At 54.1% G+C, this 18,770-nt stretch overlaps 1 protein-coding gene across 4 annotated transcripts in view; it reads right to left on the bottom strand.

The window, feature by feature from the left end:
• Positions 1-13,741: 13,741 nt before the first annotated feature.
• The window catches only part of LOC116955546 (synaptotagmin-like protein 4), a 64,574-nt gene continuing 59,545 nt past the window's right edge, over positions 13,742-18,770 (bottom strand). For all 4 annotated transcript variants that reach the window (XM_076053285.1, XM_076053286.1, XM_076053288.1 and 1 more), the window contains exons 15-17: positions 18,330-18,471; positions 17,770-17,981; positions 13,742-17,124 (exon numbers count right to left, since the gene is read on the bottom strand). In XM_076053285.1, the coding sequence (XP_075909400.1) occupies positions 16,988-17,124; positions 17,770-17,981; positions 18,330-18,471 (491 nt within the window). In that variant the 3' untranslated portion in view covers positions 13,742-16,987. The remainder of the gene's footprint in view (positions 17,125-17,769; positions 17,982-18,329; positions 18,472-18,770) is intronic.

Raw genomic sequence — 18,770 nt, 5'->3', positions numbered from 1 at the left:
CGCACACACAAACACACACAAACACGCACGGAGAGAAACCGGACCCCTGGTCGACGATTGGCAGCGCTGCGTTGTCAAATCCCCCCTCCCCGCTCCCCTTCACCTCCCACTGCCCCCTCCCATCGTCGCCCTCACCCCCCCCCCCCGGGCCCCCTGCGAACTGTCGCTGAACATTTTCTACGAACGCTTCGACGCGACGGAGAAAACCTCGGGGGGGGCAAAGAGAAGAGCACTCTGGAGATGTTTGGCGGCAACGGCTTCCTGTCGGCAAAAAAAAACACAAACTGTCGTAAGACCACGAGTCTAGAAGTGCGCGCTCGTTAGCGCCGACGCACAACATTTTTTTTATCTAATCGTGGATTCAAATCTTCGCACAACACCCTCCCCCCCCCGCATCCACCGCATCCACCGCCGCCCACCCGCACAAAAGGAAGGAGAGAGAAGGCGTGGACGGGATCTATCGTGGGACGCTGCTGACGACGGCGTCCGTGCGGGAGGGCGCTGCCCGCGCTTGATCTCACCGCGGATGCGACGGCGCTCGCGGTAACTTACAGTTGTTTTGCCCCACCACCACCACCTCCCCGCCCGCCCGCCCGCCCGCCCGCTCGCTCGCTCCGCGCTACCACGGTCGCCGGCCACCCTCCGCGTTCGTCCGCCCAAGCGGCGCGCTAAAGTCGGGAGCTTCGTCGGGAGCGACGGACGCGGGGATGGACCCGCTGGGTCAATCGGAACGTCGTCGACAAAACGCCGGGAACGGTTGCCGGTTGCCGGTTGCCGGCCACGCGCGCCCCTTCGGCGTTCTTCGCGATCCGTCGTCGCGTCGGGAACTTTTCGGGAAGACGACGCCGACGCCTCCGAGGAGAAATGACAGTCTCGGTACGAATCCCTTTTTTTTTTTTTACACTCTACTCCCCGAAGTATCGCCGACAAATTTTTTTTTTTTTAACTGCGAACACTCCGGTTCGAGCTCCCTCCCCGTCGGCTCGCGCGGAGTGGCTTCGACCAGTCGCCGTGTATGCTGACCTCGCCAGGGTCACGGAGAGCCTTGTCTTGTGAGTGGAGGTGAAAAGGCGTTGTTGAGGCCGTGGGTCAGCGTCGAGGCCGATTGGATATTCTGCAATTCTGCGGTCCAGCGAGAAGCGATTTGAGTCGGTCTATTCAAATGTCATTTCCACACCCAAGCAGCAGGGAGGCGTGGCCACCGTGAGTGGAGAGCCGACGCCACCGCTCCGCCCCGCCCCCCTCCGGAAATGATTGGAGACCCCTGGGCTCGACGCGTGACGCGGCCTGCTACTGTGACGTCACGCCGCGTCACGTGGTGGTCACGGGGCCTCGGCGGCTGCCAACGTAAATCTCGCGCGGCCGTTCGACTTCCAGCCGCCGGTTGTGATCCACATCTGACTCTTGTTATTAGCGTTCTTGATTTTTTTTTTAAATATCATCATCATCATCATTATTGTCCCACGTGGTGAACGGCGGAGGCATCGGGGAATTGTGTTTTTGTCAGCCGCCGATGAGTCGACCAAGGTCTTTGAGCAAACCGATGCATTTGATTGATTATCTTGATTATAATCGGCACTGTATATAAATCGCCACCGGTTGTAGCCGCGTTCTGTTACTCGCCACGATTACTATTCGAATAATTGTAATGTTTTATCGTGCAAAAAAAAATCCGTCTCGCAAAAGACGACGGGGTGAAAGGGGGTGGTGGTGGTGGGTGGTGGTGGGGGTTGGGGGAGAGAGAAGAACCCCTCCGCAACTTTGAGCGCCTCGCCCGCAGCGGAGCTCAGCGGAGCCGGTGCCAAGTCGGGCGTGCACTTGGCCTCCTCTTCCGTACCGGCCACGCTTCTTCGGATGGGGAAAAAAAAGGGTTGTCGTGATAACTCGCTCCTTACCGCGACGCATTTGTTTCTTACTCTGCCGATTCCGCCTCTGAACGGACAGAGGTGGGGGTGGGGGGGGGGTTGGGGGGAGGGGGGGGGCGGGATTTAAGAATTCCTCCACCGCGGCTTCGTCCGCCCGAGAAAGATGATGTGGCCCCATCAGATGAGATTGGACTCGATGCACACACTCGGAAGCCATGAGAAACGTCTTTAAATATCCAGCCCAGAGTGACATCCTCCCGCAAGTGTACATTTACCCCAGACACCTGTACATGAGTGTGTATATATAATAATAATAACAACAACAATACTTGGGGTTCCGCGTTGGTGCTTGTTCCGCGCGTTGCCCGCGGTAACTTTGGCACCTTTCTCACTTAAACCCACGCACGTGTTTGTTGTTGCTGCTGCTGCTGCTGTTGTTTTTGTTGTTATTGTTGTCGTTATTTACCGTTTTGTTTACCCATTGTTAATGGCATCGCGCGTGTCGATTTGAGAAATGTACCCGGGATCGCACGCGCCCCCCTCACCCACCCCCCACCCACCGCTCGTCTTTCGTTGCGTTCCCTGCTTGATATTGTTCGTTTTGTCAGCCTCATTGGCGATTCATCGGTCATGTTGGATCCACCGCTGGGTGGGTGAAGAGAAAGGACCTTCCCCCCCCCCCCTCCAGGCCTCTCGCGATGTCAAATAATCCGCTCCGGCCAGCACCTTCAAGCGAGACGACTTCACCGCTCCGTCTCCATCGTTCCCCTTGAACCGTCGGTCGCCATTCCCAATTTCTTACGTGTCCTGGCCCCCTCCCCCCGCTTGAGTTCTCGACAGTTTCAACGCGCTCCTTAACCCGTGCTAAGGGGTCATCCATTTAGTAGGTACGCAAAAATCTGCCCAAACTTGACCCCTCTCCCCCGCTCCCTGTATGCACGCGGACTTTTTACACCCCCCCCCCCCCCGCCGCCCCATCCTCCCCCACCTGCGTAGAACGGCCGATATTTAATACACACAGAAACGATCAAGGATTAATAATACGAAAGTGTTTAAGCAAACAGACCACCGCCGGACTATCTAACTCATTTGAAGGCCAATGTAGACAAATCGTTATCGAGGCTTTATCCCCGCCCCCGCCCCCCCCCCATTTCCTATGCGTACATTGTGAGTAGCCCCCCCCCCCCGTACGCAAGCGAACGCGTTTGGGTTAACCCCCCTCCATGCGTACGGACTCAATGATGGCCCCTAAGTTCTCTCATCCCACGTGGTTCCCACCACCTCCCCCCGCCCCATCTTTTGCTGTCTCAATGATAATTCCACGCGTCTGTGATCCCTCTACTCTTCGGAAGTTGGGGGGGGGGGGGGGGTGGGGTTGGTGGATCGTGGCAGGAACGGCGCGCGGGGGGGCTTCCTGGTTCCGTACCCCACAACATTAATGGATGGAATTGGCCAACCATCCCCGCCCCAAAGGCCCTCTTGCAAATGTCTTGAGACTCGCTGAAGTGTTCTTGGATATACAAAGGACAATATTATTATTATGGAAGTCTTCTTTTGTGTTGATCCTAATGGTGGAACCATTCGTTATTCATAATAGAGGGGTGTGTTTTTGAGCGGGGGGGGGGGGATGGGGGCTCGATCTCGTAAATATAAATGTCGAACCCGCCATCCGACAGCCAATTGGTGAGGTTTGTCACGTCAACAAAACGTCAACAAAACGCGTGACGGCTCACCAATTGGCTGTGTCGGGTGGTGGCGGCTTTAACGACACATTGATATTCACGCGACCGATCCCAAAAGGTTATATTATGGATAATATTGGTCGGGAAACCATCCTACGTGTCAAAACGAGCCATTCGTTATTTTCAGATTGTAAATCTTAAAAGACCTTCCCCCCCCCCCCACCACTGCATTACCAAACCGTGCCGGGGCCTGCTGAGCCGTGCCAGCTCAATCCTCGCCAGCTCGTGTGTGTGTGCTTTTTTTCCACTCCACTGCAGAAACCGAGCCAAGCCCGTGCCGCTAACGTCACGTGCAATGAACGAGGACACGCCTTGCGTGTCCTCCCTGCTTACCCGCTGACGTCACACGCAATAAAATACGTCATTCGACCCCCCTCCTCCCCACACCTGCCCTGGGTGGCGCTGCTTGGCCCCACCCCACCCCGAGCAAGATTCCGAAACCGCCAGTGGGAAAAGAAAAACAAAGCCCACACCCATGCTGGATCGTGCTGGCGTGTGTGTGTGTGGGGGGAGGAGGGGTGTAAATATTAATGGGTTACTTTATTCCATTGCTTGTGATGCACACTGCCCATCGAATAACCATTGGGGCGGAGGTGTCGTCAGAACTCGCCACTTTGCAGGCGAGGCACGGGGCCGAGATTTCATCCGACGAATTATTTTTCCTCTTCCCTCTCTCTCTGTCGCCTCTCTCTCATCTCTCTCTCTCCTCTCTCACTCTCATCTCTCTCTCCTCTCTCTCTCTCCTCTCTCTCTCTCATCTCTCTCCTCTCTCTCCTCTCTCACTCTCCTCTCCTCTCGCCGGCCTGGAAAAGGATTTAATTCCCCACAGGCTGTGAAAAAAAAAAGTGTTCGCTCTCCGAAGGTGGCATCAGATATGTACGCTGCTACCTCCGGCCGCTGTAATTGTTACTAAATAATAAAAAAACCCCACACAAATATTATGACAACGATCGTTCGCGCAACTTTGTCGGTCAATTGCTGGATGAAGGAAGCCCCCCCCTGACCCACGTTGTGTCGGGTCAAGTGCGCTGTTTATCACTGACATCATTGCACACAATGTCTTGCTACGAAGACCTTTCTGGCCGTAATTATCCCAACACCTCCCCACAACGATGAAGCCATCCCTCGACAGCTTTGTGTTCGTTAAGACCCCGACAGCAAACGTGTCACGCACCTCCCGATTGGCACGGTTGGCCGTGTACGGTGCGAAAGAAGTTCGACATAGCAGTACGGTGCAACACGTCTGTAATTAACCGAGCTGCAACCGAAGTCGGTTCCGATCGTCGTCGTCGCGTCTGTTGCGGCGATTGCATTTTTTGAGCGGCTTGTTGAACTTTAGGGAGCTTTTAAATGAAAACAGAAACCAAACAAAAAAAACTGCGAGGAGCGATACGAAGGTGCCACTTTTGACTGAAGCGCTCCGTCTTCTTTGGTTCTTTCGGTAAAGTCACCACGTAGAATGAGAATAAAATAGTAAATTGATCAAATAAAATAACACAATAATATTCTCACGACGTTTCGGCCACAACACAAGCGGCCTTCATCAGGTGAAGGGACGAGACTGTCTGGTAGGACAGCGCTGGAGTGAAAGAAGCCACGTTCAGATCACGGCCTTTAAGCTGTGTGAGAGGAACAAAGCGCCTTGACAAAGGAATTAGCATATAATTTAGCACTTTGTGGTATCGCCGCGCTGATGTAAGCCCAGCTTGGGGGGGGGGGGGGAATTCCACACTGCCGTGGCAGGGCCCAGTACTGCCACGAGGTCGTTCGCTCGTTGACTTCCTCCTGCGAAGTGTGGGGCGACTCCTGCGGGGTTTCTGGTGCCATGTTTCCATGGCGGTGATGATGATGGTGGTGGTGTTGGTGCGTTTAATGACGAATGCTGGCTTTGGTGGTGACGAATTTGACGTTTGTGAATTTGGTGGTCATCGATTCGAACAAAAAATAACGATGAATTAATTGTATATTGACTACAACGATGGATTTTTACGACGACTGTGAATATGATGAAGAATTTGATGATGAAATTGATTAATATCAATGAGGAATTCGATGATGACAATTTAAAAAAAATTAAAACACGAGAATTAATGTAATTATGATAATAATTTAGTTATGTTGATGGCTATTACCACGGAGCAATTGTGAGCCTTAGCGTGTCGATCACCTGCATCATCGTCACCGCCACCCCAAGATGCTGACGGGGCCACACTGAGTTGAGAATTTCCACGGGGCATTTCATTTATCGTTGTGGTGCCACCCTGCCTCCACCCCCCCCCCCCCCACACACCTCCCCTCCACCCCCCACACCGCAAGCCATGCGATTATGAGCACCAAGCAAGAGGCACGTGTTCACTTTTGACAGCGCCACCCACGGGGCTCATTGAGTGATGAAAGAGCCCGCCTTACCAGCTTCCACCTCGCCTCACCTCGCCATCGCCACCACCACTAACCCCCTCTTACTGGCGTCTTGTCAGCTCACGCTGAGTTGCACATTTGTGTGTTTATGTGCGTGTACGTGTGTTTATGTGCGGTGTGTATGTACGTGTGTTTATGTGCGTGTGTGTGTGCGCGTGTGTTTGTGCGTGTGTTCGGCGTGTGTGTGTGTGCGTGTGTTTGTGTGTTTATGTGCGTGTGTGTGCGACGTGCGTGTGTGTGCGACGTGTGTGTGCGTGTGTGTGCGTGTGTTTGTGATGAAACGCAGCAACTCTGGTAGTGTTCTTGGAGAGGGATTTTTGTTGTCTTTTGTTCTTTCGACTTAAAACTTTCGTGACTGCAGGAATTCATATTCTTTGGTTCTTTCGGTAAAGTCACGTAGATAGAAAATACAAATGTAATTAAAGTAAAATAAAAAATAAAAGCAAAAAAACAGTCGGTTTTTTGCTTTTGCTTTTAATCAAATTTTTTTATTTTATTTTCTACGTGACTTTACCCAATTGAACCAAAGAATACATTTTGTTCTTGTTTGAGAGGCGGCGAGGACATCGCTCGAGTAGTGGAGAAGGACCAGGCCCGCGTGGCAATGAGGTTGCCACGTGGGAGCCCAGGAGGAGGTCGAGGAGCAAGCAGGCTGCTGTTATGTTGTCGTATTGCAGCGCGCGTTTGAGTAAAGTGTTTTTAGCCTCGTGTTAGCAATGGACTTCTCACACGGCTCGTGACAAAAGATCCTCCCCCCCCCCGCCCACAATAGCCTTAAACTGTAGGGGCTAAGTGCTGTTAGCGAGCGCCTATTAAGGTCGGCACGACACACGATGTGGTTGGGTGGCCGGCACCACGCCCGGCCGCCTTTGTCTCCCCAGTGCCGATGTTGGCACATCGCACCAGGTACTGATTTGAGGCCGAGTCGACCTAGGGGAGGCCCAGGATTGGTTCAAATATTCGCCGCTTTTGAGTGGCCGTAAGCGGGTTCATGGTGCTGCGAGCTAACCACTGCGCACCACTCCTCGCCAGAGGACACAAAACACTTAGACATACATTAGACACACACACATACAAGATGTGTGTGTCGTGTGTATGTACACCGTTCCGGCCTGCATAGGTGCTCGCTAACAGCACTTGCCCCAACAGTCTGTTGAGGCTAAAGCGTTGTGGGGGAGTCTTTGTAAGCAAGTTCTCAACATCGTCATGTTTCTACGTCACGTGGAATACAAAGACAAAGATCCCCGTATAGACTTGACGGACTCATGGGGCAAGTGCCGTTAGCGAGCACCTTTGCAGGCACACGAGGGGGTGGGTGGCCAGCACCGCGCGCGACCGCCTTTGTCGCCCCCGCGGCGATGTTTACACACCGCACCGGGTACTCATTTGAGGCTGAGTCGACCTAGGGGAGGCCCAGGACCGGTTCAGATATTCGTCACTGGTGGTGTTGGCCGTGAGCGGGCATCGAACCCGGGTTATAGGGTTCGTAGCGCTAACCGCTACACTCCCGCTTCCCCCTCTACACACACACGGACACACGGACACCTTCATCACGGCCCGAAAAAAAAAGTCGGCTGGCTTTGCGTCACTTGGACACGTGGACACACTGATGAGTTGTTGGCGCTGTACTCCGTGTTCGTCAATTGACAGAGACACTGAACTATATATATTCTTGGTTCTTTCGGTAATGTCACGTAGATAGAAAATACAAAATAATACATTGAAAATAATAAAAGCAGAACCCACGACGCTTCGATCGCAACGCAAGCGGTCCGGTTAACATCAAATACACTCTAAATTAAACACGGCAACATTAACAGTTAATATTGTACTTTACTGGAACTACAAACAATGCTTGGGATTTTACCGAAAGAAGCAGGAGTATGAATTCCTGCAGTCACGAAATTTTAAAGTCTAAATTTATCCTGAACTATAAACTCAACTTTTATTAAATTTTTAATTGTACCAGGGAAGGGCACACGGAGCTATACGTAGCTCGTTTTGAGAAGCGACCTGACCACATGCGGTAGCTCCAACCAAGGGGTTCATCATCGACACGTGGAAATTTATCGCGGCCCAAATGCTCGAAACGCGGGACCCGGAGGAAAAATCCGCGCGACCACGGGGAGAGTGAACACGCAAACTCCAAATATACAGCAGCAGCAGCAGGAATCATCAGGGTTGGGATCGAACCCACGACCTCCTGCGCACCGGGCGAGGTAGTTAACATCTCCTAGTCACCGTGATGATGATGAGAGAGAGAGAGACACGCAAACTCCAAATATACAGCAGCAGCAGGCGTCAGTGTCGGGAACGAACCCACGACCTCCTGCATACTAGGCGAGGCAGTTAACATCTCACCACGCGATCTCCATCGCCACGCTAATTCCCCAACCCCCTAAACGTCACCATCCGAGGTCAGTGCCGCCCGCGTGAAGATCGCGATGCCACTCGTCGCCCCCTCCACTCTCACGTCACACGCCGGTGACGTGCGCTACCTATCATCGGGTGCGTGCAGCGGCGTCATTGACCTCTGCCCTTCTGTCTTCATGCGGGCATCTCGCGGGGTCTTGGCCCGCCCCTCCCCCCCCCACCTCTGCTCAAAGAAAAACGACGACGCGGGCACTGTCTCGATATTGCTACCGCCAAGACAAAGGTCCCCCGTGTAGTCTTTAACAGGCGCTTGGGGCAAGTGCTTTTAGCGAGTCGCAAGCACCACCTATGAAGGCCGGCACGGCGCACGAGGGGGTGGGTCGCCAGCACCACGCCCGACCGCCTTTGTATCCCCAGTGATGATGATTACTCATTTGAGGCGGAGTCGACCTAGGGGAGGCCCATGACCGGTTCAGATGATCGCCACTGCTGTGCGTGAGCGGGAATCGAACTCGGGTCGCCGGGTTCGTAGCGCAGCGTAGCGTGAACCGCTACACCACCGCTTCCCACACACACACACACAAAAACAAAGATCCCCCGTATAGCCTTAACTGACTTTTGGGGCAAGTGCTGTTAGCGAGCGCCTATGAAGGCCGGCACGGCACACGAGGGGGTGGGTGGCCAGCACCACACCCGGCTGCCTTTGTCTCCCGAGTGGCGATGTTTACACATCGCACCAGGTACTCATTTGAGGCTGAGTCGACCTAGGGGAGGCCCGGGACCGGTTTAGATAATCGTCACTGGTGTTGGCTGTGAGCGGGAATCGAACGCGGGTCGCCAGGTTCATAGCGCAGCGTAGCGTTACACTACCGCTCCCCACCGTCAACCACTGCAACAACAACCGCCATTCGCCACTAACTGGCGGTGACGTCACCACGACGCTTGTGCCAGGCTATGTGCACCTTGAGGCCACGTGAAGTGTCGAACGCCCGCTGGCAGGAGGTCACGGGGCAGACCCAGGTGCCACGGGTCGACTGGCTTATGCACCACCTGTGCCCCCTACTGTGCCAACCTGCTGTGCTTTAGCCACCCGGCCCTCCGCTCGTTGTTGTGAGCGTCGCTCCTCCGCCCTCCGTTGTTGTTGGAGGGCGACTTCCTCCAACTGCCCAGTAGCAGCGTCCTTCACGAGCCTCCTCCACAGAGGCCGATCTTGACACCGCTGGTACCAGTAAGATATTTTAGTCGTGGTTTAGTGGTAATTTACACTGACAAAGATAAAGATCTTTGTCAGTGTAAATTACCACTAAACACTGACACACACTGACACACACACTGACACACACACTGACACACACACTGACACACACACTGACACACACACACCGCCATCACCACCACCAGTAGCAGCAGCACGCCGGGACTCCTCCTGCTCAGTGCCTCGCTCCGCGGGGGATTTAAGATCGCAGGCTGCTCGGTCCGAGTGGCTCCTGGCTCTGTCACGCGAACCACATATTTAGTTTTCGATTGAAAGCTTTCGTGACTGCAGGGATTCTTCATCTTGGTTCTTTCGGTGAAGTCACGTAGAATGGAAATAAAATAATAAAAATTAAACATAATTAAATAAAATTCTCACGACGTTTCGGCCACAACACAAGTAGCCTTCTTCAGGTGAAGGAACAGAACTGTCGGGACGACAGCGCTTCAATGAACGCTGCTAAGCTTCGCAGTGTCGTGAAGCTTCAGCCCAGGGTGAAGTAAACACGACTCCCCCCCACCTCCCTCGCTCGCCCACGCCTCTCTGCGTCTGGCCAAGTTATCCCTCTCGCGAATTCCATCGCATCCAGCAGCGCTCCCGTAGGCGCTTCGTAATCACCTACCCAGGCTGCCCACGTGATGGTCATCTACCCAGGCTGCCCACGTGGTGGTCACCTACCCAGGCTGCCCACGTGGTGGTCACCTACCCAGGCTGCCCACGTGATGGTCACCTACCCAGGCTGCCCACGTGATGGTCGCCTACCCAGGCTGCTCACGTGATGGTCACCTACCCAGGCTGCTCACGTGATGGTCACCTACCCAGGCTGCCCACGTGGTGGTCACCTACCCAGGCTGCCCACGTGGTGGTCACCTACCCAGGCTGCCCACGTGGTGGTCACCTACCCAGGCTGCCCACGTGGTAATCACCTACTCAGGCTGCCCACGTGGTAGTCACCTACCCAGGCTGCCCACGTGGTGGTCACCTACCCAGGCTGCCCACGTAGCAGTGATCTACCCAGGCTGCCCACGTGGTAGTCACCTACCCAGGCTGCCCACGTGGTGGTCACCTACCCAGGCTGCCCACGTAGCAGTGATCTACTCAGGCTGCCCACGTGGTAGTCACCTACCCAGGCTGCCCACGTGGTAGTCACCTACCCAGGCTTCCCACGTAGCAGTGATCTACCCAGGCTGCCCCCTTGGGCTCATGGTCCACACGTGCTAAACCAAATGCGGCCCGTGACTTATCTCGCGCACGCGGAGGGAGCCGCCTCGCTCCGAGTGCCGCTCGACGGCGGCTGTGGAGCTGCAAGTCGAGGCGACGGTGGCTGAGACGACAGAGAGTCGGGGTTGTTCAACAACCCTCGTCGTGGTGATGGGGGCCGCTGATCTCTCCGAAGCCAACAGTCGATGCGTCCTCACGCTCTTCTCGCTCTCTCTGACTCACGTACCTGCTGGGGCGGGCGGGGGGGGGGGGGGGGGCATCACTTCACTTTGACTCCACGGGGGCTGCCCCGAGCCACTGGGGTTGGGACCATTCCACGTGCCCATGGCGGGCATGGGCAAAGTCTGTTCCGCACGTTGTGAGTGGTAAAGTACTCACGTGGTTGTAAAAATTATATCCTGATTATAAGTGGGCTCATCATCATCACGTGGAATGTTCTAGCAGCAGGAAAATACTCTAAACGCGTGGTGACGTTGATTCTAAATGTGGAGGGGAAAAACGGAGAAAAATCCACGGGAGTGAGACGCGAACTCCAAATATACAGCAGCAGCAGGCGTCAGGATCGGGATCGAATCCACGACCTCCTGTACACCAGGCGAGGGAGTTAACACCTCCATGGTTAACGATGATGATGAGCGGTGTGATGAAGACACGTGGTGGAATGTGGTGCGTGTCTCTCATGCTATGACTGCTGAAGAGTACATTATGTTTTTCAAACTCCAGTCCACCAAGGGGCAGTGTCCACCACGCTCCCTATGATTCGTCATATTCTGTGGATGTTTCCCATCGCATCCGTTGCTTATCAACATTGCCAAACGACGTTCTCTTACCGAACGCCAACGCTCCGGTTCCCCGTAATCATCTCACCACGGGGACCTTGCTATCTCACGTGTTCTTAGTTTTTTCGGTAAAGTCACGTTGAAGGGAAACAACAAAATAATAAAATATATATAAAACAATAAAAAAATTCTCACGACGTTTCGACCATAACTCAAACGGTCATCTTCAGGTGTGTTGGTTTGCATAAATTAATTTTTAAACGGCGTATTTATTTATTTATTTATAAATAAATTTATGAAAACCAACACACCTGAAGATGACCGTTTGAGTTATGGTCGAAACGTCGTGAGAATTTTTTATTGTTTTATATATATTTTATTATTTTGTTGTTTCCCTTCAACGTGACTTTACCGAAAAAACTAAGAATATGAATTACTGCAGTCACGAAAGCTTTAAATCAAAAAATAAAATCTCACGTGTTGTTTATTTTTGAATCGAGAGACGAAGTGCTTCCATGCAAACCCTTGTAACCATTTGTCACTCTGCCGACTACCGATAAATACCACACACGCACACACACAAAATACATTTTTTCTGGGAGGTGGCCAATTGAACGATTCCCCAAGAGGGCTAAGAATATCGACTTGGCCGAGGGCGAGTCTGCAACACCGCCTGCAGTTGAGTTTGCAGAACTGCACGGAAATTTTCGAAGCGGTTCGATTGGCGGCGATGGGGTGGGTTTGTTGGCGGTGGTGGTGCTGTTATCGGCTAGCTGGAGATACGTGAATAGGTGTATGGCTTTGACAACTTTAGTGGGAGTAATCAGCCGATTGGTGGGAGGGGGGGGAGATTGTAAAATAAATACGAGACGAAGCGAGGCCGTTATAAAACTCACCGAATGTTTCACACGCAGGAGGCTTTCGCGACCAATGTCATCCATAATACAGGGTTTTTTTTTGGGTTAGATCGCGTAAATATATAAATGTGTCGTTAAATTCGCCACCACCCGACACAGCCAACTAGCAAGGGTTGTCACGTAAACAGAACGTGGCCAATTCGTCACTGGTACAGCAACACCGGTTGTGTGTTGGAGAGCCAATTTGTCGGACAGATTTGGCTGTCCGCCTGATGGTGCTCGTTGCAATTTCTGGCGGAACGTCGTACTCGGATTGTAAATGTTGTGGATTTTCTCTCCAACACACAACCGGTGTGCTGTACTGTTACACATTTACGCGATCAAACCCCAAATATAAACCGATATTATTGTCTCACCGATTAATTACATGGAAGCGATCTCTCTCTCCCTCCACGTAGTCGACATCTCTGCCCTGTGAACTTCATGTATATATGACCATGCGTGTTCCGACTCATTCATTGCCAATAAAACTCCCAACATAAACCTCTTTGCTCGTTGTTTCGTTGAAGTCGACTTTGAATGATTACCCGTTGATTATGAATGACAACAATCATCGCAATGCTGATCCCTTCTCGATCCACTGCTGGATGAAGCTCAACCGTGCTCAGTGCTGCTTCGAGTTACGCACATGCTCGTTTGACCATACTTCACCGCGCTAGTCAAGATTAAGTTTCATTGTTTTTTGTTTCATATCCAGGCAGCATCTCATGTGCAAGAGTGACTGGGAACATTCGCGGCGCCAGTTGCTGCTGCTGTATGTAAAACATTTTGTAATTTTGCGATGTAATCTTCGAGTTAAATTAAAAGCAAACCCTAAACTATTTAAATAATTTACCAGGTGAAGCCCTGCTGAGCTCTTACCTCGTTTTCAGAAGCGGCCACAAATGACGGCTCAACGAAGTGGCTGATATCATCATCATGTGGTAATTTATAATAGCAGCCAAATAATCCAACCGCATGTTGATTCTAAATGTGCAGGGACAATCCGGCAAAAAAAACACGCAGCGCGAGAGAGAGAGAGACGCAAACTCCAAATATACAGCAGCAGCAGGCGTCAGGGGTAGGGATCGAACCCACGAACCTCCTGCACACCAGGCGAGGTAGTCAACATCTCCCAGAGGAGCGTTACGAGTTTACATCGTTACAAGTGAACCGGTCGGCAAAATAATCATAAGTGTCAGTCAATCTTTATTCAGATACGCAGTATACACAAACACACACATATATATAAACATCTAAACGACAACCCACATATGTAACGCGTGGATGCTAACAAACAACATTCGTGTTTAAAAGCCGACGGCGGAGTGCGTAAACCAGTCAGCTCGGTGGCGCCAATGTCCCAGAGAAGATGGGGGCAGAGCGAACGGAGAAGGACTTTAAATAAAACGTTGGACAAGGGCAACAGGCTGCAAAAGTTCATAGCCGAAGACGCTCAGTGGTAGAACTTTAAAAGAGTGGGGGTTTTCAGCGTCGACAAATCACGCACGGATGTTGAACCGACGTCTGCGGGACACTGTGCTTCTTGCGATATGCCGCACCGTACGTAGCCGACCGTGCTAATCGGAGGTGCCCGGGGGAAGGACAGCAAACTGAACGCAGCGATGCCCTTTGCCTTGAGTTATCAGACCCCAGGTCAATGGCAGACTCACCACCACCTGTACTGCCCCCACCTGCGCTAACACACAAACAAGACAAAGATCCCCCTGCCCCCCGTGTAGCCTCAACAGACTGCAGGGGCAAGTGCTGAGACAGTGATCGTAACGACGACGCGGGGCAAGCGGAGGCCGCGGTGTGCCTGGCTCGGCCCGTGCGGGACAAATCTCGGTCAGGGTGAGTGCCGCACGTCCCCCCCCCGAGTTGAAGTTGTCACTCCGCCGCCTGGCCTACATCGCTGCCGTCCATCACCGTCGCGAATCAGCGGTGGACACGCAGCGAGCGCGGCGCGAGCCACGACAGCGGATCGGAAAGAGTCGGCCCGGGAATCAACGTTCACAACGCGCGATTTCCACATCGCTCGCTGCGGGCGTACGGATGGATTGTTCGTCGTTATCGATTAATCGGTTAATCATCGACACAGCTATGAACAATTTTTTGTTTGTTATTTTAACAAGTTAAGGCCCCCACCCCACTGAGCTTTGGAGCTCTTCTGGCCACAGATGGTAGCTCAGCCAGGTGGCTTAACAATCGTCGTGCGGAAATTGAAAGCGGCAGGGGAAAAACCGTAGGACCCGGAGGAAAAAAAATCCACGGCGAGAGAGAATAAGAGAGAGACGCAAACTCCAAATATATATATGTGTATATAGCAGCGGGCGTCAAGGCTCGGGATCGAACCCACGACCTCCCGCATACCAAGCGAGGCTAGTCAACATCTCCCTGCCGCCGTGGCGCCCCTGAGTGTCCCCCGAGCGAGACGCGTCGGCCGCCTCCGGCCACCGGGAAACCCTCGCGCGGTGGCCCCTCTCTCTCTCTCCCTCTCTCTCTCCCTCTCTCGCTCTCTCCCTCTCTCTCTCTCTCCCTCTCTCTCTCTCTCTCCCTCTCTCTCTCTCTCCCTCTCTCTCTCTCCCTCTCTCTCTCTCTCCCTCTCTCTCTCTCTCCCTCTCGCACCCTCGTCGCGGCCCAAGCAGCCCCTCGCGTCACGAGAGGCGGCCGGAATCCGTTGCCGGGCTCTTGACGGCCACGCCGCCGCTCGCTCGCCGTCGCGCTGGAAGTGCGGCCACGGCCAACTCGGCGTGACGGAGGCCTCCGCTCATCCAGCAGTGGATTGACACGAGGAGGGCTACGTGCCCTTACGCGCGTGCGCGTGCCCGAATCGGCCGTGGGCGCAACTTGAGATAAAAAAAAAATCATTCCATCGCAGCAACTTCGTTGCCCTGCAATTTAAAACAAACCGAAGTAGAAAATATTTCCGTCGTCGGCGCCGAAAGATACATTTTGGTGTCCTTTTTTTTTGGGGGGGGGGGTGGGTGGGTGGGGGGGTCGTTAAAAAGCATCTTTCAAACGGAGGAGGTAAATAAAAGGAATGGGGGAAAATTTGGCGTCAAACTCCCGTGCAAAAAAAAAGTTTGCCCGTCAAATGTTTTGCTTCCTTATCAAGAGGTCAGACGACGCTTCGCCTGTGTACGGGGCCGCCTGCAGAACTGGTGGTGGAAATTCCACATTCCTATGGCGGGGGGGGGGCGAGTACATCCACAGCGCACGACTGCCATCGACCCCCCCCCCCCCCCCTACAAAGTGGTAGCTATTTTATCGACCGTGGAAGGAGGGATGATGGGGCCCGCCGAGTCAACCCCCCACTAACCCCCCCCCCCCCAACCACTACCAGGTCTGCTGAGCCACCAGGCCCGGTTCCACAAAGCGGTACCCTATTTTATCGACCCCCCCGTAGAGGGGGATGGATGATGGGCCGAGTCAAAACTCATTTCTGTTAAGAACTGCTTTTTGAAAACTCTCCGTTATGCATGGTCGGCTACGCGGGGTGCAAAAGGAGTTCAACGTACACACACACACGAAAGGAGTTCGACTTACACACACACACAGAAGGAGTTCGACTTACACACACACACACGAAAGGAGTTCAACGTACACACACACACACGAAAGGAGTTCGAAGTACACACACGAAAGGAGTTCGACTTACACACACACACACGGAAGGAGTTCAACTTACACACACACACACACGGAAGGAGTTCGACTTACACACACACGGAAGGAGTTCGACTTACACACACACACACGGAAGGAGCTCGACTTACACACACACACGGAAGGAGTTCGACTTACACACACACACACACGGAAGGAGCTCGACTTACACACACACACGAAAGGAGTTCGACTTACACACACACAAGGAAGGAGTTCGACTTACACACACACACACACGGAAGGAGCTCGACTTACACACACACACGAAAGGAGTTCGACTTACACACACACACACACGGAAGGAGTTCGACTTACACACACACACGAAAGGAGTTCGACTTACACACACACACACGAAAGGAGTTCGACTTACACACACACACGGAAGGAGTTCGACTTACACACACACACACGGAAGGAGTTCGACTTACACACACACACACACGGAAGGAGCTCGACTTACACAGCTGCAGCTGCACCTGCAGCAGCAGCTGCAGGTGCAGCTGCAGCTGCTGCACCTGCAGCTGCACCTGCAGCTGCACCTGCAGCTGCAGCAGCTGCAGCAACACCTGCAGCAGCTGCTGAGCCACCGCCGGTTTGGCAAACACGCGGCGCGGTTTTGGCAAAGGCGGGAGGAGGTTTGTCCACCCCACGTCGTGCCGGCCGGAGACGGTGAACGCCGCAGTGGGAAAAAGTGGGGGCGGAGGTGGGGGGGGGGGGAGGTGGGGGGGGGAGGGGTGGGTGGGGGTTGTGGGTGGTGGGGGTCTCAGTGCTTGGCCATGTCAGGCCGCAGCAGCAGGCAGGCCTCCGCCCACGTGTTGTGGTTGCTGCACATTTCCTCCCAGACGGCCACCTCCTCCCCCTGCGAGTCCATCCAGTCCACGGGAGTCCCCGCGTACTCGCCTGCAACGAGCGTTAACCGCCACCACCACAGTCACCACCACCACCGTCACCGTCACCACCATCACCACCACCACCACTGTCACCACCACCACCGTCACCACCACCACCATCACCACCACCACTGTCACCACCACCACCGTCACAACCGTCACAACCACCGTGTTAGGCTCGAGAGAGGAGGATGGAGGAAGGGGGGAGGGATGAGCATGAGGAGGAGGGTGAGAGGGGTGAGGAGGTTGTTGTGATGATGTGGAGGGAAGAAGGGGAGATAGGGGAAGGAAGGGGGAGTGGATGGAGGGGTAGGGCTAGGGGTATTTGTAGGGCTAAGGGTATGTGTAGGGCTAGGTGGTAGGTGTAGGGCTAGGGGTAGGTGTGTCGGGGGGTATGGGCTAGGGGTAGGTGGCTAGGGGTATGTGTAGGGCTAGGTGTGTAGGGGTAGGGCTAGAGGTAGGTGATAGAGGTAGGGCTAGGTGGTATGTGTAGGGCTAGGGGTAGGTGTGTAGGGGGGTATGGGCTAGGGGTAGGTGGCTAGGGGTATGTGTAGGGCTAGGTGGTAGGTGTAGGGCTAGGGGTAGGTGGTAGGTGTAGGGCTAGGGGTAGGTGTGTCAGGGGGGGTATGGGCGAGGTGGCTAGGGGGGTACCCACCGGAGGTGCCCATGCCCAGGCGCACGCCGCCCAGGAAGTGCTTGCTGGCGATGCTCTCCTTGTCCCACACGGTGAGCTCCAGCGCTTGCTGGGGCAGCTCGTGTGGCTGCACGGCCCGCAGCACCAGCGTCTCGCCCCACACGGGGCTCACCTTCTGCTTCGCCACCGCCGTCTTCTGCCGCGTCCCCTTGGGGTCCACGGGCAGCAGGGAGCTGCGTCGCCGTGGACAACGGGGGGGGCGAGAAGGGGGGGGGGGGGGCCAATGAGGTGGGAGGAGGGGCGGCGACGAGGTGGGGGGCGGGTAAGGTTGGCGACGTTCGACGTCGGACGGTAAAGGCTTTTGCCGCACGCGCGCGTTGTTATGTTATGTACACACACACACACGTACACACACACGTACACACACACGTACACACACACGTACACACACACACGTACACACACACACGTACACACACACACGTACACACACACGTACACATACACACACGCACACGCAGTACACGCACACACAGTACACGCACACATACACACACACACACACGCACACACACACGTACGCCTTGACGAAGGAGTTGACGGTGCCGCCCGGCTTGAGTGGACACAGGTTGCGCGCCTCCTTCACCAGCACGTGGATCTCTCCGCCCGTCGCTTGCACGCTCTCCTGCTTTCTGCGCAGGGTCCTCTTCAAGCGGCTCTCAGCTGCGACGACGACAACAACGACGACAACAACAACAATGACAACAACAACAACAACAACAATGACAACGACGACGAGACCCGGTTACAACAACACGGTGCGCAATGACAGCACCCCCACAAAAACAGCGACGCGATCGGATGCAACACGGGGCTTGTGCGAGCACTCACTGCCTTCACCCCTTCTGGCAATAGAAGCACACGAGGTGCTGAGAGGCGTGAACGCCCAATAGATTACAGCCACTCGTAGCTCAAGCCGAGCTATGAGTGCTTTTAGATGTCTCCTTGGTTCTTTCGGTGAA

This window comes from Petromyzon marinus, chromosome 60 (assembly GCF_048934315.1).
Source record: "Petromyzon marinus isolate PM22_M1 ecotype Great Lakes invasive population chromosome 60, UKy_Petmar_22M1.pri1.0, whole genome shotgun sequence".
NCBI lineage: Eukaryota > Metazoa > Chordata > Hyperoartia > Petromyzontiformes > Petromyzontidae > Petromyzon > Petromyzon marinus.
The sequence above is the reverse complement of the archived record's forward strand: the minus strand, read 5'-3'. Positions and strand labels throughout refer to the sequence as shown.